The sequence below is a fragment of the Cynara cardunculus genome, assembly GCF_001531365.2.
Source record: "Cynara cardunculus var. scolymus isolate 2C chromosome LG 8, CcrdV1, whole genome shotgun sequence".
In the NCBI taxonomy this organism is placed as follows: domain Eukaryota; kingdom Viridiplantae; phylum Streptophyta; class Magnoliopsida; order Asterales; family Asteraceae; genus Cynara; species Cynara cardunculus.
Genome location: NC_037535.1, coordinates 19,516,724 through 19,537,615, shown reverse-complemented (window position 1 = coordinate 19,537,615; position 20,892 = coordinate 19,516,724). Strand labels below are relative to the sequence as shown.

The 20,892-nt window shown below is 34.5% G+C and overlaps 4 protein-coding genes and 1 non-coding gene across 6 annotated transcripts; all 5 read right to left on the bottom strand.

Annotated features, from left to right (window-relative positions):
* Positions 1–284: 284 nt before the first annotated feature.
* On the bottom strand, positions 285–2,626 carry LOC112517406 (root phototropism protein 3-like). Its single transcript, XM_025124830.1, has 4 exons — positions 2,529–2,626; positions 2,379–2,448; positions 1,006–2,256; positions 285–827 (listed from the first exon to the last, which is right to left on the bottom strand). Exons 1-4 carry the CDS (start codon positions 2,624–2,626, stop codon positions 285–287), a joined length of 1,962 nt encoding a protein of 653 aa, XP_024980598.1.
* Positions 2,627–9,445: 6,819 nt separating this feature from the next.
* LOC112516276 lies at positions 9,446–13,754 on the bottom strand. The gene is made up of 2 exons (XM_025123294.1): positions 12,660–13,754; positions 9,446–9,960 (listed from the first exon to the last, which is right to left on the bottom strand). Exons 1-2 carry the CDS (start codon positions 13,752–13,754, stop codon positions 9,571–9,573), a joined length of 1,485 nt encoding a protein of 494 aa, XP_024979062.1. The 3' UTR covers positions 9,446–9,570.
* A 1,519-nt stretch (positions 13,755–15,273) lies between these two features.
* On the bottom strand, positions 15,274–15,357 carry TRNAL-CAA. The gene has a single exon. It is a non-coding gene; the product is annotated as a tRNA-Leu (tRNA).
* A 978-nt stretch (positions 15,358–16,335) lies between these two features.
* Positions 16,336–18,767, bottom strand: LOC112517066 (protein DMR6-LIKE OXYGENASE 2-like). 2 transcript variants are annotated; one of them, XM_025124377.1, is made up of 4 exons: positions 18,488–18,767; positions 18,169–18,404; positions 16,932–17,310; positions 16,336–16,701 (listed from the first exon to the last, which is right to left on the bottom strand). In XM_025124377.1, exons 1-4 carry the CDS (start codon positions 18,701–18,703, stop codon positions 16,456–16,458), a joined length of 1,077 nt encoding a protein of 358 aa, XP_024980145.1. In that variant the 5' UTR covers positions 18,704–18,767; the 3' UTR covers positions 16,336–16,455. The 2 variants fall into 2 exon arrangements, with proteins under 2 accessions (XP_024980145.1, XP_024980146.1); XM_025124378.1 differs by having other exon boundaries at positions 16,932–17,262.
* Positions 18,768–19,037: 270 nt separating this feature from the next.
* Positions 19,038–20,562, bottom strand: LOC112517250 (RING-H2 finger protein ATL54). Its single transcript, XM_025124623.1, has one exon. It carries the CDS (start codon positions 20,474–20,476, stop codon positions 19,466–19,468), a length of 1,011 nt encoding a protein of 336 aa, XP_024980391.1. The 5' UTR covers positions 20,477–20,562; the 3' UTR covers positions 19,038–19,465.
* Between the last annotated feature and the right edge of the window lie 330 nt (positions 20,563–20,892).

Below are 20,892 nucleotides of genomic sequence, written 5' to 3'. Positions count from 1 at the left end.
TTGGGTTAGGCTAATCAAGAGATGTCTTGGATCAGGTTAGGTTTAACCATGATAGGTTCTTTTCATAATCCAATTAAGAAAGTGACTTTTGCGATTATAGAGGGACCTACTAGAGGGGTGGTTAAATGGTACGTGCCATCATATTGTTTCTCCGTAGTAAGGTAAAAAAATTAGGTTCGTGAACGGTGCAGCCGTTTTATTCTAGAAGGTGCAACCGTTTCATATGGTGCCACTATATCCAAAAATTCTTGGGTCCGTCCCTGTTTGCAATTGAGTTTTAACTTTTAAGAAAGCGAATTCCTCCACCTTCTTGGCGTTTTCACGGTGTGTTCCGTGTTACCTTGAGACCCGATTCCGGTATCCTCAATGGTCGTAATCTTGGTTATCTTGCTCAGCTTCTTCCATCCGCTCGACCATGCCGACCGGTGTTTCAACTTCGTTATCTTATCGTACTGCCTTTGCAAACTCTCGATATCGTGTTGAAGCTCTAAGTACTTCGTTTTCACGGTTTCTACATCGAACTTGAGCGTGGTAATGTCCTTTTTGGCCGTTGCCCATCCGTCCTGAAACGACTGTGGTGTTTCTTCGAGTAAAGTTTTCCGGTTAGGAATGATCGGTTGGTAGTTTGGTTCGCCGGAGGCTTTGTAGACAGTGTTGGCTATAGTGTTGCTGAGCTTGATCTGCTCCGAGAAGATGACTTGGACCACGACTCTAAGGGGAAGCCTTTCGTTTTGAGCAGCGTGTCTGCAGGCGTCTAGCGAGAGCTTTTGGATGTCCATGACTTTGCATAGCCTCCTGCGGTCGTGTTCTTGGAGCATCGGATGAGCCTGCAAATCGAAAAAATCGATGGTTTTGATAGATTGTATTTGGGATTTCGCTTCTAAACAACGTCGAGGAGCGTTCTACTGTTTATTATAACATTTAGACGTACGTTATTGTCGTAGTGGTTCTTTACCAAATCAAGCAATTTTCGGGCTAGCAAAAGAGAAAAATACAAGAGGGTACCTTTAAATATGAATCGATTGCGCGATATATGCCATCGTCGCAACTTCGTGCCGATTCCGGCAAAGCCTCGACTAGGACCTGAAACTTCGGTAACGAAAGGTTTTTATCCTTCGAAACCTCGGTAAGATAACCGTCAACAAGCCGAGCAACTTTCATCTTGGCACTCGAGTCGTTACCACCTCGAGTCCCTTTGTTTTTATCGATCATCGGTTGCCTTCTGGGGCTCGAGATTTCCATCTTTTCTTGAATCAAAAAATGCTCCAAAACTCTCTGAAAAAGATCGACATCATACATCGTCTCGCTTCGGTTATAAGACGGAATCAAAAGATCGGCCAATGTAGCTTGTTCAAGCTGCATCCCGACTCGTTTCTCGAGTTCCGTGATCAAAGCCGGTGCCACATCGACCATAGTTGCTAATCTTAACAGCCGAAGGAGAAAGCTACACGAGACGCTATCGTTTTGTGACGGGATGATACTAATTAGGCTCTCGATGATCATTCTTTGACATCTCCCCTGCGGGCTCGAAGAATGATCGCCTTTATTCACGGCTATGATCATATGGAGCCGGCAGTTCCAATCACCACCGGTTGCGGTGGCACTGTTGCTGCTGCTGGCTCCTTCTTCCACCGAACCGGTCGAACCCTCTTTGATCATCCCCGGAAGCGATTTCGTAGCGTAATGCATGATCGCGGATCCAATCAATTCGTACCGCATTCCCTTGACTTTAATCGCAGTAATCACACGAACGAAATGGTCGATGTTAAGGATCGAAATATCTTCACACCACCAATCGGGAAGAACCCGGCTCCGACTTGGGCTCGAATCCTGTTTTCCGGTCTGCTTCCACCGGACTCTGTTATGACCAGCGCAGGCTTTCAGTGCAACCGATTCGCTGCACCGCCTAACGATCTGGAGGTTTTCGGCCCACGGAGACAGTTTTTCGCAACTTTTAAGCACCAAGATCGAATCTTTCCATGAAGACATCACCACATAGTTGAGAAAAGCTTCGGTTTTGAAGATCAGATTCCCTTCTTCGAATTCCTCCGTCATCTCGAGGTATTCGGCGGCACATCGGAGACCGGCGATTACGGTGGAGGTCAGATCAATGGCGATTCCATAGCAGAATTTTGCAGCTAGCTCGAAAGATTCCGCCCCACCTGGTAAATCATCTAGAATTACCTTTTTGGAGTCGATTTCTTTCGATTCTTGTATGATTCTGTTCATTTTTCCACTTTTCGAAAGCAGGGGAGACTTCGAAATTTGAATCAAACACACACACAAAAACACACAGTACAGGTGTTCGTCAGATTTTTACGAATAAGAAATCAAAATCTGTAGAACCCAAAACAGTTCGAGTTCCATAAAGTCGATACCTTGTGCAAATGGAAGCTAAAACCACCGATTTGGACCAGGAAATCACTTGGGATATGAGTTGCAACATACCTGTTTTGATAAGAACAATGAAATATGAGAATTTGCATGGATGATTTTGAGAAGATTAAGAGAGATGGATGGACGATTACCAGGATCGACCTCTTTGTTCAAATCGATCGGTCTGAACGGCATGATTGAGGGTAAGAACTCCATTGTAGTTCGTTGATTCAGATTCTGAATCCCACATGATGAAACCAGAGAAATGATGAAGAAAGTGATGGTGGAAGAAGAAGGAGGGGAGGAATACAAGTGAAGAAGAATGACCAAAAATGGAAAATCTCACATGAATTCTTTTCTGAAATGTGAGATTTCTTTGCTATTTCAAGACTCTCTGCTCTTTTTAGAGAGACCAAAAAGAAATCCTTTTATTGATTTTAAATAATTGAACAAAACAAGTTTAGATTTTTGAAAAATCTTTTAAGAATATTAAAATCGTACTCGCGCGATATAATGAGCGAGATACATTTTTTTTAATATTTTATTTTATTTTTTGTTTGTTGATATAATATAATTCATGTGAATTTGAGAAAGATAATGTTTTACTTTTGAATAAAAATAAATTTGAAAAAATATATCGATATTAATATCAAATTAACTATTTAAAAGTTTTTGTTTATTAAAACATGCTGTAAAGGTGACTTTTTAAAACCTTCACAGTGTTTTTGCTGTGAAGGTTTGACTTTTTTTAAACCTTCACAGTGTTTTTGCTGTGAAGTTTACGTGTAAAATGTTGGTCTCACGGGTCTCACGAAAACAGGCTGGTCTCACGTGAACCCAACCCTATATATATATATATATATATATATATATATATGAAAACCGCCCTCATTTGTGTAAACCGTGCAAACCACCTTCATCTGTCGATTTCATTGTTTAATCTTATGAAATTTTTTCATGAAATTGTTTAATCTTGTGAAATTGGTTCATATAATAATTTTTTTGATGAAGTTGTTTCATATATGGTTGTGAAATTGTTTCATATAATACTTAATGAAACTGTTTCATGTATTTCTCTAACATTAATGAAACTGTTTCATGTATTTTTCTAAAATTAAAATAATGAAGATGATAATATCTATGATTAACACCCTCCACAATAAAAATGATTAATCAACCTCTCATAATTACAAAAAAATGAACAAAATAAAAAATTATGATTGGTTGAATGCGGTTTGCACGGTTTGTACAAATTGAGTGGTTTGCATTTGATCGCTCTCCTCTATATATATATATATATATATATATATATATATTTGGCGGTCGGTTTAGTCCAAACCATCCAAAAACGGTTCCAAACCGCAGATCGGACCGGACTGCCCGGTTTTACTATTTTCCAAACCAAACCGCCACACCGCTCAAACCGCCAAAAACGGCCCGATTTGACTTGGTTCGGCCGGTTTGTGTGGTCCAACAGTATTTTTGAACACTCCTAAGACCAGCCTATTTTCGTAAGACTCATAAAACCATTTTTTTATTTTAAATAACTTTTACAGTATTTTTGCTATAAAGGTTCAATCTTGTTTTAACTTCACATGATCTAGAATTCAATCACACGATTACAAGATTTCCAGTCAAGATTTGTTAATAAATTTTTTAAAGGTTGTACCTATTTAAATATACTTTGAGTGACTTTTGACTCATTTGACCCGTTTTATTATTAATGTAAGTTTAGAAAAGATTTACTAACCACTACAAGAAAAATGACCTACACAGAAGCGTTTGTTTTTTACTTAACAGTCTTAAAAGCTTCTCTAAAGGTTTTAGAGAAGCTTTTCATTTCTGTCAAAAAGTTTCTCTATATAAGAGTAGGTAAAGGTTTTAGGGAGGAATTCCGAAAGGTGTATTTTTTTGTTAGCTTTTAGAGACGTTTTTTGCGGGCTTTAGATTCACTTTCAAAGCTTCTCTAAAGGTTAGTCAATTTTACCTTCTCAAAAAATATTTATTAGTGACGCTTTCAAGTATTTGTGACGGTTTAAGAGCGTCACTAAAAGGTACTTTTAGAGAAGGTTTACAAAAAAGCTTCTCTAAGGGTATTGGCTTCAGTGACATTCTACCAGAACCTTCTCTAAAAATATATAAAGTATTTTAACTTATCTTATAAATGCATGCTTACAGTTTATATATAACTTCTTAAACCTACACGTTTCAACTTCACAAAACTAACATATAAACGCGTTCAAATACATGATAAACGTTAACTCTACCAATACGGAATAAGCTCCATGTCTAAACCCTACTCATTAACCTTGAATTTAAATGTCATCCAATCTGTAATTCAAAACTGTACAAAACAATGAAAATAAAACTGAAAGGAATAGACGAAACCTGTTACTGTTCTTCTGCTTTTTCATTTTTTCGATCAGGAAACGAGAGAATTGGATCCCGACCCAAATCCAAGAAATGAAATTAGATTCCAATAATGGAAACCAAGATTGAAAGTTGGTATTTTGAGATACATTGCATGTGATATATTAAAAATAATGGATTTAAGTAAAATATTATAAATTACTACAAAAGTGAGTGTTGGAAAAGGGTGCCACTTTTGTGTTTGTTTAGCTTTTTGGACACATTTATCTTTGAGATAAGCTTTTGGATCATATGCTTTCACATTGTTATTATGACATAGTAACTTGAAGTTGCAATTTCACATTTTTTTTATATTAATCTGAATATCTAACCCGTTATGCGAGCTGACTAATTTTAGGACGACCATTTGTTTTACAGATAGCCTGGAGTCACTGCATTTGAACCTCCATGACTATAAGGGGATTTTTATTCCTCCTTGAATTTGAACCTGAGACCTCCTAGTACTTTTGACCTTTGGAGTCAAGCTTAAACCAATCAAAGACTACCCTTGTGGTTGCAATTTCACATTGAACTATATATTGTTTATAGTTTTTTTTTCCATTAAGCATTGTATGGATTAAGTTGTATGTTGATTAAATTTGTCTGTTTGGATAAAAACGTATTGTTGTTTGATTGAGATAAACAGAGAGGGTTGGATCATTTATATTGCATTTTTTTTGTATTAATTTGATTGAGGTGGCTTAATGGGGATAAATGAGAGTACCTGGCTAATTCCATATAGCCATTTTGGCTTAATTGCTTAATGATTAAGAGGAGTCGTATGAGATGAAAATATCATGGATGAATCTGTAACGGAGATTCTTTGAATCGAATCATAAAGAAACACTCATCATGCATGACTGAGTGAATATTTGTGCATTAATTAAGGCTAAATTTGAGAATTTGGTTATTTACTTTTGAAAGTGGACACTTATTTTAGCACAAATATAAATAGATATATGATATTTTGAACAAGAGTATTAGTTATGGGCTAGTGGTAGTGGGCTTTGTTGTTGGGCCCAAACCGGGTGTTCTTCGTTTATACCACAAACGTATAGGTAGGTAATGTAACATACAGATTGATTACAGTATGGTGATGGTCTAAGTTGTACAAGATTATAAACTATTAACATGAATAGAAGTTTGCTCTGAGGGTTTAATAATTCGAACAAAACTAAAAACGAAGAAAGCAATGAAGATGTGAAATTAAATAAAAGACTCGACTACAAACCCAATTACTAACGACATTTAGGGACTGTTCACCAAATGCTTACTCGATAAGTACTTAGGGGGACACTTATCTTACCGGATGAACATGTCAAATATTGATAATCTTACTCGATTAGTGCTTACCGGATAACCTGTTGTATACCATGCCATTTTGATGGACTGTGTACATTCCATCCACCATACTCTTTATAAACAATGATCTAGAGGATTATATAAGCGAATGGTTTAGTAAAGATCTATTCAAAATGGCCTACAAGAAACATATAAGACCATTGAGTGAGAGCAACATGTGGACTCCAACACCTTTCATTAAACCAAACCTACCTAAGAAGAAGAGTTTTCCTGGTAGACCGTCCGTCAAGAGGAAGAAATCAGAATCAGAGAACCATAATACACGATGGCTCAATCAGGGAAGGCTATGACATGTACCAATTGCTTAGAAACACGACAAAATGCTAGGATATCTAAGAATGAGAAGAAGGACCCACCACCTAAACCTGTTAAGTCAAAAGGTAGGCCAAGACTCAACATTCAAAAACGACTACAACAGGAGGCTCTAGAGATGGAACAAACAATAGAGGTGGGAAAATACCACCGCTGAGGGTAGGTCATTATTTATTTTTCAGATTTTAAAATAACATTTTATTTTTATTGGCTATTACTTACATTTTATATTCATCATTAAAGACATCCTTAGGTCAGAATATTGTTAGACATCAAAAAAAGTTACAAGAAAGTTAAATGGTTGTATCCCAACAAGAAATAGATAGGATGATGTAAGTGAAGAATAGTTCATGACACGACCTTCAATCTATATATATATAAAAGGAGAAACCAAGCATAATGAGGTGGCGCTTTCTAATGCTTAGAACTCCTCCTATTTTTTTTTCTCATTTTTTTGATTTTTTTAAATGTTGAATATGTTAAAGACTTTTTTGCCCCTGGATGAGAAATGTATAGCTCATAATTCACTGGGTTATTTTTGTAATTTTATATACCAAGTTTAACCTCCAACTCTTGATTTGCTCTTCCATTTACTTTCTTTTATTTCTTAAATGAAATTTGTTTTTTAAAGTTTCAATAATAAACAAAATGAAATCCTAGAAAATCATTTGGTGAATGATGAAGAAGGTGAGAGTTGAAGAAGAATTCAAAGATTTTAAAAGGTATGTAGAAATTATATTCATTAAAAATGTGATTTGTTATTACATATTTCTTTTTCAATATTGTTGGATTTGTTGTTATCATAGGATAGATATGATTGTATTTATGATTGAATCATATAAATTGTGTTTATGATTTGATCATATAAWTTTGAATAAAATTTTGATATTTTGTAATCACAAGATATGATAAACTTTTTTCGAATTTAAGCTTCATTAACAATAGTTATTTATATAYGTGATTGATAATTTAAATTTTGACTACTTCATATTTTTTCAATTGACAAAAATCATTTGGTGAGTAATGAAGAAATAAGAATTGAAGAAAACTTAATTTTTTTTAAAAGGTATGTAAAAATTATATTATTTACAAAATGTAATTTGTTATTACATATTTTTTCTTTCAATATTGTTGGATTTGTTGTTATCGTAAGACATGATTGTGTTTACGATTTGATCATATAAATTCGAATAAAGTTTTGATAATTTATGATTACAAGATATTATAAAAAACAAATTTAAACTCCATTCACAATAATCATTAATAAGGTTGTTTCGGTAATTTTAAAAAGCTTAACCTCCAACATTTTCCTCTTCATTTTTTGAGATGAAACCTCTAAACATTTTCATGTGTTCCTCCAGGATTTGTCAATGTTTTTATAATATTAAATAAGTTATATTATTCTACCCCTAAATGATAAATATGTATTACATTATAAGAAGACTTTTTTTGACCACTTCCAACTTAATTAGCTTTAACATTCACATTACATAACTTCATAGGGACATTCATTATGTTATTTTCATCTTTTCATCTACTAATTAAAATAAACTTACAATAAATGGTGTGACACATTGTCACAAAATGATTTTTAAAAGAGATTTTCTCATTGTTTTTAATTTATGAAATGTTAAATAAGTTAAATACTTTTTTACCCGTGTATGAAATTGTGTATTTCATTATTTTCTTCCAAATAATTTTCCAAGCCATAGATGTCCTTAACTGAGCATTTGACATCATTATTTTATATAAATCTAAAAATAAAATATGAAGTATCTTATGTTACACTTTGTGGAAAAATTATTTCATAATTCATTTTTTTTTCAAATTTTTAGATTTATTTTGGATTTATTTTGTTGGTTATATTAATTATCTTTCATTAACTCATAAATGTTCTAAACCTTTCGTTTTCTATTCCGTTTTTTATCTCATCTACATATTATATCTCATTTAACGTTTTTTAAAGCAAATAAATACACATACAAATATCACATTTTATTTTGTTTTTATATGTGTATTTGTTTGTTTTTATTAAATTATTTAAATTATATGATATATGTTATTTGTTTTATTATACTTAAAATTATTTAAATTTGTTTAAAGTTTTATTTATTTATTTATATAATATCATATTTAAAATACATAATGAAAAAAAATAATATTTTTTATTGGGTATAAACTGATTTGCTATGCGACGGAATTAAAGACTTTGTATGAAAAAGAAAAAAAAAAAAAATTTTATATATTCGATAAATAAATAAAAAGATTGTCCTGTTTAATATTTTGTAGAGTTTTATTTAATGATGGTTTAAAGTTTTAGTTATATATTTAGAATGATTGATCGTAACAATATCAACAATTGTGAGGATGACAACATGAACAATAAAAATATGAAGGTCAATAAATCATTATATTTATATTCTATAACTCTAATAAAAAAATGATATATGAATGAAGCCATGAACTGACATTATAATATTTTAAMTTTAGTTTGATTTTTTTTCCTAAAAAATTATCGTCACCGTGCAACGCACGGTGCAAAAAAACTAGTTTAATATAGATTAGATATTACTTGGGTATATTTTGATGCAACTTATGATACATTTTGGTGTATTTTGGCGTAATTTTTAGTATATTTTAACACTACTTTTATATGTTTTAAAAAGACTGATGAGCACAAGACCTCACATATGAAAACCAATAAAGCGACCAACAGACCAATTATAACATTATAAAAAATATCCCGATATATGTTTCTTATAGTCAAACGGTACCACTATTTGAAAAAATTTATGGGTTCATCCCTAACATATGTGTTTGTAGCCATTGAGAGATTTACCTCAAGGATCTCGGCGAAACCATTCGAAAAGTTTAATGAAATTATTTTTATGGTAATTATATAATTTTTGTAATCTGATTCCATAAAACATGAATAAACTCAAAAGTTAGTTAATTTTGTTGCAATTTATCCTTAAGCAAATGAACCGAAAAAAACGTACAACGAAATTAAAATTGGTACAATTGACCCATGTATCTACTGATATGCATTTTTTTGCCGCAACGCTTGAATCCTCGAATAACTTAGACTTCATGTACCTAGAATTCTACATTTTAGCTACAAGCGCACCTGGTAGGAATTATGTTTCCCTTCGAGGCTTCTTCGAATTTTCTCATTTTGACCTCGTTAAGAACCTTCGAAGTCCAGTATGCAAAATAAGTTTCATTGTATCCGATCTGGCCATGCTTATAGATGGACATACAACGACGGTCGTCGTCAGGGTAAGGGCAGTTATCGCCGTTTGGGTCCCGCCAAGTTCCCTGATGTCTCATCCCAGACCAACTAGCCATCCATTGGTAGACAAGTTGGCCGACACCGGCCAACTTGAGCCAACCTTTGGGGAAGAACTCCATGACACTACTATTTCTATCCATTAGGAAAAGGTTGGTCAGTTGTGCACCATGGGGTGAAACCAATATGTCCGTTGCACCCATCAATTTCACCTGCATTTTTTTTGCAAGAAAATCTTGTAAAGTCCAAATACGGAGTCTTAATTGTTTAATAGGTTCATTTTTTTACATTAAAAATAAATAAAAAAACAGAAACTCAGATATAATTATCTATACTACCTTATAAACCAGATTTATCAAAAGTCTTAAAAACAATTTTTGATGCACAAAATACTATACATTTATATACAAAGTCTTAACAACTCATAATGCATTAAGTACTACTATTTTATGCATTCATTCTTAAAATCTCTTAATCTACAAATAAAATAACATATATTACAAGTTACCAATGCACATTATTATCTTTTCTTTTTATGTTTCCAAGATACTTTTGACATCTTTCACTTATGTCTTCACCCTCTCATACCTTTATGTCTTCACCCTCTCATACCTCTATGTCTTCTCCCCATCCCCAAGGTGAGATTCAAACTGATATTCACCATGAGTTATTAAAAGTTCTCTCATTCAATTGATCTACAACTCTCGGTCTCACTCTCGATCTCTTGATTGTTTGCTCTTGGTGTAAATCGAACACATTTGTGGAGTCGTTTAAATATGTTGTATTTTAAATATATTAGATTTTAAACTATCATACAATTTTCTTCATCGATAGACTGTGATTGGAACCATAACTCTTATTTATTCAAATTGTATTAATGTGGAAAGACTAAGTGTAACTTATATCATCTTTAAATCTTCTCTAATAAAACCAATAAAACTTTAAAATCGTTAAAATTCACAGCTCCCGCCGCATTACACAGGTACACAACTAATGCTTATATAATATAAATATTAATAAGATCAATTTAAAAGTTAAATTTTATTGGTTTAATGTATTAATAAACCTTTTCCACTTTCGGAAGTCTCTAAAGTAACCATAAATTCTTGCCAAATTCACGTCTACTCAAAGTACAATTCCATATCAAAAATTGGGAGAGTTTGGGATTGCTTGTAAAAATAATTTATTGATTTATTTATATGTGGCATTGGTAATAAGTGTTTTTGGGTGTTCGGATAAACAGCTTATAACGGTGTCAAACCGGTAATAAAGACTTTTTGAATAAGTTAAACCATTTTAACTTATAATAAGTAGATAAAGACTTTTGTAGAAAAATATAAGTTGTTTAAAATAAGCAATCCCAAACACCCCTATAATATTATTTATCTTTATAGTTTTGAAATTACAAGATGTATTTTTATAGTCTTAAAATTACAAGATAACATCATAGTTTGTATAAATATCTAGATCTGGTCCTTTTCTCTAATGGCTGTAAAATAAAAAAAGGACATTTTTTTATATTATCGATTTTTTGTCTTTTACTCGATCAAAAACCACATGAACCAAAATTATAAAATCAATTCGGATTGGATAAAAGAAAGAAAAAATTGAAAAAATGTCATTCATTTAACGTTATTTCAAGAAAGAGATCAAATCCAAACTTTTGTATAAACCACGATGGTTTTCTTATAATTTCAAAATTATATGAACGGAAAATGTCTTAATTTTTCAACAAACTGTAAGGACCAAATTTAAAGTTTACTCAATAATATAATAATAATAACTATATCCAAATAAATAAGAGTAAAGTTCACTTTTGGTCCCTAACATTTGTCAATTTTAATGGTTTTCGTCCCTCAACTTTGTTTTAATTGATTTGTACCTCATAATGATTTTCGTCCCTCCTTCTAACGGTTAACTTTTTTCGTTAAATGCATTTAAATGAAGGGTATTTTGTTCATTTTAAATTTTAATATTAATCAATTTTTTTGTCCCCAATAATGGACCCTTCCCTTCTTCCCGGACACACCTTTTGTCGAAAATAGTTCCCTAATCACCACCATTTAACCATCCTGCCTGTCTTTCTCATCCCTATCCCCATCCCCATAAGTGAGAAAAACAAACGAATTACAAATTTGTCATCTCCTCCGGCATCCTACCTCTGCCTCCAATCTATGAATCACGCCCCTACAAAATCTCCAACAAAATCCTCCCCCCCCCCCCCCCATTGCAACGATCACAGATGACCCTCACCCGCCCCTCATTTTCGACACAAAGGGTCGACATCCATCTCTTCCTTTTATCTATAGCACAAACGTAAGATATGAAGGAACGTACTCTACCATTACCCCACATGTAACAACCACTATTTGGTGGTATCAACTCTGGCCACTATGGTGCCAGTGAATTGCAGTTCACCAAGGTTTTCTTCACCTCCTAACTCTATCGTCAACAACCCTCCTCCATATGAGAACCTAGGGTTTTCATTTTAAATTTCATGTAACCACGATCGATTTAAATCAAGTTACAAAAAATTGGGTCTTGATTGTGTGATGTTGATGTTGCAGTAAGTAGTTAAAAGAGTAAAATTCACTTTTGGTCCCTAGGATAAAGAAAGCAGGTAAAATGACCATAATACCTCTCATTTAATTGGACTTGACGGAAAAAGTTAACGGCGCTTAAGAGAAGGGACGAAAGGTGTCAAACATGAGGGAAAAATCTCTTAGAGCAAAGTTAAAAGACAAAACGGTTGAAAGCCATAATTTTCAAAACATAAGAACCAAACTCATAATTTTAACAAATTACAGGGACTAAAATTGTAATTTCCTCTTAAAAAAATAATATTATTATATTTAAAATAGAGAACATACTCTAGATTTTATTCCATGCAATCAACCACAGAAATACTAACCTGGTCACAAATGGTGAGATTGCTAGAATACGCCACCCTTAGACGGCAGCTTTCAACCTTCTTACACTCCCTCTCGAAGATCTCCACCACCGCCGTCTCATTCCGAAACGATCTCGGCCCTGTTCTCATCAGCAACGTCAACCCAATCTCGCCGCCGTCGCTCCGATCCAACTCAACGTTGCACATCATCCTCGCCTTACATCGAACCAGATCATAAACCCCCATTCTCTTCTCTCTCGACATCCCTCCTTCATTATGCCTCATCACCACCGCCTCCTCGTAACACACCGTCGCCTGATCGTCACCGCCGTCGTCGAATTTCTCGATATTCATCGGCCCGCCGAACGTGGCCTCCATTAACGTACTCAACCATGGGCTCATCCCAGTCCGTACCTCACCCCAATGGTATAAAATCCACCGAGTGGGCAGTGCGCACCCGTTTTTTATATGCCACGCAATGAATGGAACCATGGCGGATAATCCGTGCCAGATGTTGCCGTAATCGTAGTGGTTGTACGATACAAACGTCCGGCCGCCGACGAGGGTGGCGTTTTTGGGGAGGGATTCGGGGTATGCTAGTGCATAGTAGTTCCATGAACCGTCGTGTTTGTCGTGACCTTTAATGCAGAGAATCCGGCCGTTGGATGATTCGGAAGGGAATTGTTGGTATTGGACTTCACCTTCTTCATGTGTGTCGTAAAGCGAGCTCATGAACCATGTATGACCCACGAGGGCGGCGTTGGCGTACCGGAGGTCTTTCAACGGGAGGAAGGTGACGGATTCTCGGAGCTTATCGGACATGGATTTGAGATCCTGAGCGCATAATGAACCACCGGAGTCAGCGTCGTCGGCGGTGGTGAATTTTTCTTGCCAGTTATGGAGGAAGGATAGAGAACTGGGGGAAGATGGTAATGGGGTTTGGAGGATTTTGATGTGAAAGAGGATGAAAAGGGTGACGCAGATGGAGCAGAGGTAGACGGAGAGTTTTGGTGAGAAGAAGCGGGTGGTGGCGGTGGCGGTGGCGCGTGGGGAATGTTTATGGTGGAATGGCATTTCCGGTTTGGTGGTGGTGGTGGTGGTGTGAAGGGCGGTCATGGTAAAGTGGAGAAATCTTGGAATTTAAAAGAATGGAAAAACAATTAATTAAATAATTTCATTCACAATGCAAGTCCATTTCCTGTTTGTATATAAAGAAGAAATGCAACCCATAAAATTATAAAATATAATATATATATATATATAGAGAGAGAGAGGTCGGTAATTATACAATCCTTGACATTTATGCAATCAATACAACCCAATCTCAACCGTCCATTTTATCTGATTAATATGTAATTTAATAAAAGTTTTGATTGTTTCTTATTATAAAGTATTTTGATCATAATTAATAAACCATATTGATCTTCTATAAATATTCAAATCATAATAAATGAACTCTTATCATTTCTATAAATATCTTAATTTATTGGGTTGCATTAGTTGTACAAATATGATGAGTTGTATTTGAAACGAACTATATATATATATATATATATATATTTGAAATATTGTATTTTATAATATAATATATATATTTGAAATTAATTGCAAAGGGGTTGGCATTATCTTATGCAAGAATTTTGGGGACTCTTTTTCGAATTGAAGCAAAGTAACAAAAAGAAAGTCTGAGTCCGATATAAGCTTCATCAATATCATATATATATATATATATATATATATATATATAGTGTTTACAAATTGTTCATATTGTGTTTATATTTATTTTTTTATTTATTTACTTTCGTGTAACAACTATTTTTATTATATTTATATTGTGTTCATAAATGTTATACAGTTTAAGTTCATATATATGTCAATTTTTGTTTGTATTTAACATAATGGTTCATATATATATATATATATATATATGTGTGTGTGTTTATATGTTTCTTACATTAACAAAAATAAATTAATAAAAATAATGAGATATTTTGATTTTGTAACTCCCAATTAATGATATGGGAGTTACATAAAAAAGAAAATTATCTAAATATCATTTTTTTTCTTTATTCACATATGTTCTTTGAAATTGTGAATTTAAAAATTTAATTTTTTATTATTATTAATCACAACCCTTTATTGTAAAAATTAATGATTAAGATTGGTTAACAAAGTTAACATAAAAACCTTGATTAGTATCTAACTTGCTATGTGAGCCGACTAATCTCAGAACGATCACTTGTTTTGTAGATAGTCCGAAATCACCGTATTTAAACCACCATGAACCATTATATTTAAAATTTTAGAGTATCTAGATTAGAATTATATATATATATATATATATATATATATATATATATATATATATATATATTAAAAGATACCAGTTTTCATTGATTATTTGATTCAGATTACATAAAACGAATCTGTTTGGACTAAGAGTGAAATGAAAAAACCATTTAAAATATGGATTGTGGAGATCTGGTCGATAACCATAATAGATGCAGGAACCCACTTCAAATGGTTAGAAACGATGTTATGTTAAAAAGGAGGTTTTGAACCCAACCCACTTCGCAAATTGGTTAACTTTTTGTGTTGACTTTGACCTTTTAATTTAAAATTGAAAAAGAGAAATTGTCAGAAGTGGGATTTGAACCCACGCCCTCTCACGAAGACCAGAACTTGAGTCTGGCGCCTTAGACCACTCGGCCATCCTGACTTTGTTGTCTTTCTTTCCTTACTCAACTATTTAAACCATAATAAATGGTAATTAAATTTGGAGCATTTTTATTGGTTTTGGATAGGGGTGCTCAAAAACCTCACCCAATATTCTTTTATTTCTTAGATTTAATATGATTGTTGAATTTTTATTGATATATACATTAGACAATTATACTATCATGTATGCTTTTCATATACACATATTTTCAATATATTATATATATAACTCATTCATATATATGTTCAGTAACTCTGAACATATATATGTAAATTGAGAAAATTAACTGAATGTGATATATATAATAAATATGGATAAATTGTATCAAATGGTTGACGATGAAAAATAAATTTTGAGTAGAGAAATAACATATCTAAGGTTAGAAGAATATTTTAATATATCAAAGTATCAACCCGACCAACCCGTACGAGTTGGGTTGCACTTTGGTTTGAGTTGGGTTGGGTTAAGATTTTTCCAAACCGCAAGCATTGGGTTGAGTTGTTCAAATGTCTTCAACCCGATCAAACTAGCCCATAAGCACCTCTAGTTTTGAAAATGTCGAATATAATTAAATTTAGAATTTAGAGTTGAATTTGTCGATGAAGAGACAACATTGGTATTTATATGTTGAAGTTAGATTCATTAAAAATGTGTGTTTTTCATTTAAATATTTTATGAACTGTTTTGTGTTTAAAGTAACAACAATTCAGTATTAGAAAGTGTTCAATTGTGAAAGATTTTGTCATCATCAAATAGTGGAGATGTTAGGTATATGTTTATTAGATTTAGGGGTTGTTTGGCAGTTGTTTAATGGTTTGATATAGAATGATTAAGTGGTGAGGATGATGAAGAGACTTTCCTGATATAGTGCAAAATGAAATATAATTATTTGGTAATTGTTTACAACGAAATCAGGGCGATGAATGGTTAAGAGAGGTCCAAGATATAAAATCATTCAGAGGATTTTAGAACCATTAAAAGACAGACTTTTTATTTGTCAAATAAGATTCACCTCTTAATAATTTAGAGACTGATTCTTAACCAAATACTGATTCAGGAGCATGCACCAACTGATCAAGGAAACATTCGGGTTCCTCCTCATACCCGAACCCTGTCCAAACAAGTTTTCCCGTTGATTTGGTTGCCTTGTTGCATTTTCAAATACTCTTCGTACTTCATCGGGATATATGCCACCGGCCGCCTTTCTTCGTCCACCAACTTATCCGCCGGTCTCACCACCGCATCCAGTGCCGGCCCGTTCGCTACAACCACCGATATCCTCGTCACTACATCATTCACCACCGCACGATGCTCCACACTCTTGTACTTCCCGTTGCTGAAAATCTGCCAAAAACAAACGCATCTCCAACATATTATCTATAATTTCTCTAAAACGAAGAAGCAAAAGTTAAAATCTCCAATAAAAGAAATATTTATTTTAACATTAACTATATTATTAAAATATTTAATACGCCAATAAACTTTCATATAGTATGATAATTAAAATCTCGATTTTAAAGGATCATTTGAAGATGCAAACGAACCCTGGTGCACCAGGGTCATTGTTTGCGTACCTCAAGCTGGTCCGCGGTGTTGACTAGAAACGAGTTGGGAAGAGTATCTTTCACATCGATCCATTTGCCGTCGTGCTTGATTTGAAGTCCGCTAACACCGTTGTTGATCACGAGCGTCAAGAGGCCATGGTCAGAATGAGGCGGAAGCCCGATTGCAACTTCTGGTTGTGGGCATGGAGGGTAAAGATTGGCGATACATATTTGTAAACCGGATTCCAATTTCAACGCTTTTTCGACGTACGATTGGTCGAGTCCAAGGCTCGTCGATATCCCGCTAAGCAAACCCCTTACCACTTCTCTTGTTCTATTAGAGTACTCCAATAGAACCTCACTGCAATCACATGTTAAACCCTTCAACCTTTGACTTTTGATGTCAAACCTTGTAATTCCAACATTCAAAATGGATATGGAATTTCTCACAAATCCAAAAGCAGAACTTTTCTCCATTGATGGTTATTTGATTTGTATCAGTGCACATTTCACTTGATTCTTGAAAACCTCAAGATTTCATATCAAAATACAAGTTCAACTTTAGTCTGTTTGACCTCAAAAAAGTCAAAGATATGACTCCTTTTAGAACACAATAAGCTGCACATCTTGGATCAAGGAACACACTTTTTACAAGAAAACTACAAAGAAACACAACATATGATCGTCGACCCTCGAACCCACATGGCCGCAACCACTCGGCTTAAGATACTCGGTTGGACCCAAAGTCAAAATACTCCGTTCGTCCCAAAATAAATGACCATGTTTTTGGAAACGTGAAAACAAAGGTTTGATTTTGACACTTCAGAAGGGATTTGAGTTTGTTTTGTTGACCAAGCACAATCTTGGTAAGAATTAGCAGAGGATATGAAAGTAACCCTTTTGTCTTTTGCCATTGAATAGACCCTACCAAGTTGTACTTCTATGACCTTTTCTCCCTTCTTGAGTAACCATCTTGAACACCAAAAACATTGTTTACTTAAAATGTCCAAAATACCCTCCACTGACCACATAAACAAATCAACAAGAACTCCATCTGTCTAGGTTCGATTCCAGACGTACATACAATTATGGCTACTGAGTTTATCATGACTGATTTCTTGCAGTTACGATTTACCTGGATGAGATAGCCTGGGACACCTTTCTAGAAAAACCGACATAAACAAGAAATCTTGGAAATAAAACACAGACAAATACGTAACTTTAGCATGAAGTTGTATCATCAGAACTTCAAGAATACGTAGATTACCTGAAACCTAAGGGCGTGTTCGGAGAGTGAAACTCTGGGTGTACGATAACCTTGAGAAAGTCCCTCCAACAGAAGACCTTATCCTTCTTAGAATTGAAGCTTGTTCCATACCTGATTGGATCAAGAACATCCTTTTCCTGGAAATCTTGCTTCTCTTCCCCTGTCAAATTGAAAAATTCACCGGCTTTTTCCATAACCATCTTCATCAAACTCTCGGGCACACCATGATTAATCACCTTAACCCAATTAAATCATTAAAAGATCTTAAAACAAGAAGTTGAAGTGACTGAATTCATAGTTGACAGCAACTAGTAAGTACCTGAAAAAAGCCCCAATCTTTGCAGGCTTTATCGAGCTCCTGGATAACTTGGGACCGTTGATCAGGATCAGCGGAGGTGAGTAAGGAAAAATCAATGGTGGGGATTGGATCTTGAGGATCCGAAGCAGGGGAATCAGTAGCGTTTTTGGAGTAGGCGTAAAGAGAAGGGATGGAGTTGAGATCAGGTGATTCGGCTAATGCTTTAACTGAGTTCATCTTCAAATGATCCACACAAAGTTGGTTGTGACATAAAAACCAGCAAATTTATACACCCAAAAAAGGCGATATCATGATCAAGTTGACATATATATGAATCAAGAACTGCCACATGTAATGTTTCGACTTGACACACGACCAAATTTCATGTGCTCAATAGATCAAATCAGGAGACAGGACCACCATCAAGAAGCTACATCATATCATCATCAAAGATGAATCCAAAACTACATCATATCATCATCAAAGATGAATCCAAAACTACATCAAATCATGGTTTTTGGATTCAAACATATTCAAGAAACTGATAATTACTTGATAACAGTAAGAGATTGAAAACAGAACTGATAATTACTTGATAACAGCAAAACTGTGCACTTATAATTCTGTGTTTCTTGTTCAAGAAACAAAACAAGATTTTACAACCATTATTTTTTGTGGGAGTTGTTCTTTAATGAACAATTGAGACATAACACCACCACAAGTATATGTTCTGTTAAGCAGTTTTAAATGAAAAACAGAAATTTCAAAAGGAAAATGAAACATGAAGACTCTCTTTGCTTGTTGAGAGTTGTTGAGATATCTCACTTAGTAAAACATCCCACCCAGAAATGAGAAATTGGTATCTGTAACTTGAAAGAAAAAGGGAGCCAAGATGTTGATGAATTAGGGTTCTTTCTCCTGCTGTGATCACTTGAAAACAGAACTTTCCAAACCTCAAGAATCATGGAATTGGGAATGGTTTCAAATCAGAACATGTCTCTAATCCCTTCTACTCAACACCCAATCACCTTCAACAGGTTGAATTTGAACTTGATGGCGATCAGAATAATAATTATTATTATTTACATCAGATCCAATCCTACAAGCTGCATAATCGTTCAAAGAAACTGCCCTTCTTATGATCAAGAAATCACTGGTTCCACCTCCACCAACCATTTCTCCTTTATTATTGTTATTATTCAGATCTTCTTCATCGACTACCCCAATTCTCAATTCAGAACCTTGATGATCTTCTTCCCTTAGTCTTTGTCCTCCATCAACCTCCTCTGGAATCGAAATCGCCATCTGGGTTTCTTCCATCTGACCGGAATCATCCAAGTTTTGGTCGGATGAAGACGAAGTGGTGGTGTTCTTGACGATTCCGGCTCGACACAGAGGGCAATTTGTGTGTGATCTGAGCCATGTATCAATACAAGATATGTGAAAAGCATGATTACACTTGGGTAATAATCTAAGCGTCTCATCTTCTTGAAACTCGCTCAAACAAACAGAGCAATCCGCTCCTTCGATGAGACCATCGGTTTTACTATATTTCACGACGGTAATTGCATTGATTACTGACGGTTGAAGACCGATAGTCCTGATGTACCAGATGGGGTGATCAAGAACGTCGTGATCAACAAATTCATCAAGAGTTTCTTGATTTCCAGGCGGCGGCGGGCGGCGGCGGCTTCTTGAGCGGTACCAGACAGTGTACAACTTGTAGAGGCTGTAGAGAAGGAAGAGAGAAAAAGTGGTAACGAGGATAACAAGGGAGATCTTGAGGGGAAGACTGAGTGAGGAGTGGTGGGGTATTGGTGGTGGAATAAGGATGTAATCGTCGGTGGGCGGCGGTGCTGATTGAATGGTGTTGCAAACGTTGGGACAGACTTTAGAGCAGAGGGATATGCAAAGGCCGTTGAGGTTTTGTTGTGGATCACATTGAATTAAGCAAATGGTGGCGTTGGGTGTCTCTTCCATTATTTTCCGGTGGAAACTGTAAGCCGCCATGAAAGGAAGAGAAAGAGAAGGATTGGTGTGGTGGAGAAGAAGAAGAAGATGGTCATTTGCATGTGTGATTGTTATGATTTAGGTTTGGGATTTCATTTATGCCAGTCATCATCATCATCATCATCATCATCATCATCATCATCATCATCATCATCATCATCATCATCATCATCATCATCATCATCAAATACAATTTACGTGTAAAATCTAATTGCCAATCGTTCAAAGATAAAACCATTCAAAAGTCAACATTCAAAACCCTGAATCAGATATATCTATATATTATTTAGTTTTATATTTTTAAAACTTTTTAATTTGTATTTATACTATACTATAAATCATTTCATAAAAATTCTTAAAAATCATTTATTATGTATGAATTACTGTTTATTGATGCATATTACTTAAAATTCAAT

What these genes read in the sequence shown, in the direction of transcription:
- LOC112517406 (XM_025124830.1), bottom strand. Translation starts at nt 2,626, where the DNA reads ATGTGGGATTCAGAATCTGAATCAACGAACTACAATGGAGTTCTTACC. An exon ending in TTAGCTTCCATTTGCACAAG is followed by an intron (nt 2,257 to 2,378) that starts GTATCGACTTTA and finishes CAAATTTCGAAG; the next exon opens with TCTCCCCTGCTTTCGAAAAG. An exon ending in CAATCGATTCATATTTAAAG is followed by an intron (nt 828 to 1,005) that starts GTACCCTCTTGT and finishes TTCGATTTGCAG; the next exon opens with GCTCATCCGATGCTCCAAGA.
- LOC112516276 (XM_025123294.1), bottom strand. Translation starts at nt 13,754, where the DNA reads ATGACCGCCCTTCACACCACCACCACCACCACCAAACCGGAAATGCCA. An exon ending in ATCTCACCATTTGTGACCAG is followed by an intron (nt 9,961 to 12,659) that starts GTTAGTATTTCT and finishes AAAAAAATGCAG; the next exon opens with GTGAAATTGATGGGTGCAAC.
- LOC112517250 (XM_025124623.1), bottom strand. Translation starts at nt 20,476, where the DNA reads ATGGCGGCTTACAGTTTCCACCGGAAAATAATGGAAGAGACACCCAAC.
- LOC112517066 (XM_025124377.1), bottom strand. Translation starts at nt 18,703, where the DNA reads ATGAACTCAGTTAAAGCATTAGCCGAATCACCTGATCTCAACTCCATC. An exon ending in AACACGCCCTTAGGTTTCAG is followed by an intron (nt 17,311 to 18,168) that starts GTAATCTACGTA and finishes TGGAATTACAAG; the next exon opens with GTTTGACATCAAAAGTCAAA. An exon ending in ACACCGCGGACCAGCTTGAG is followed by an intron (nt 16,702 to 16,931) that starts GTACGCAAACAA and finishes TGTTTTTGGCAG; the next exon opens with ATTTTCAGCAACGGGAAGTA.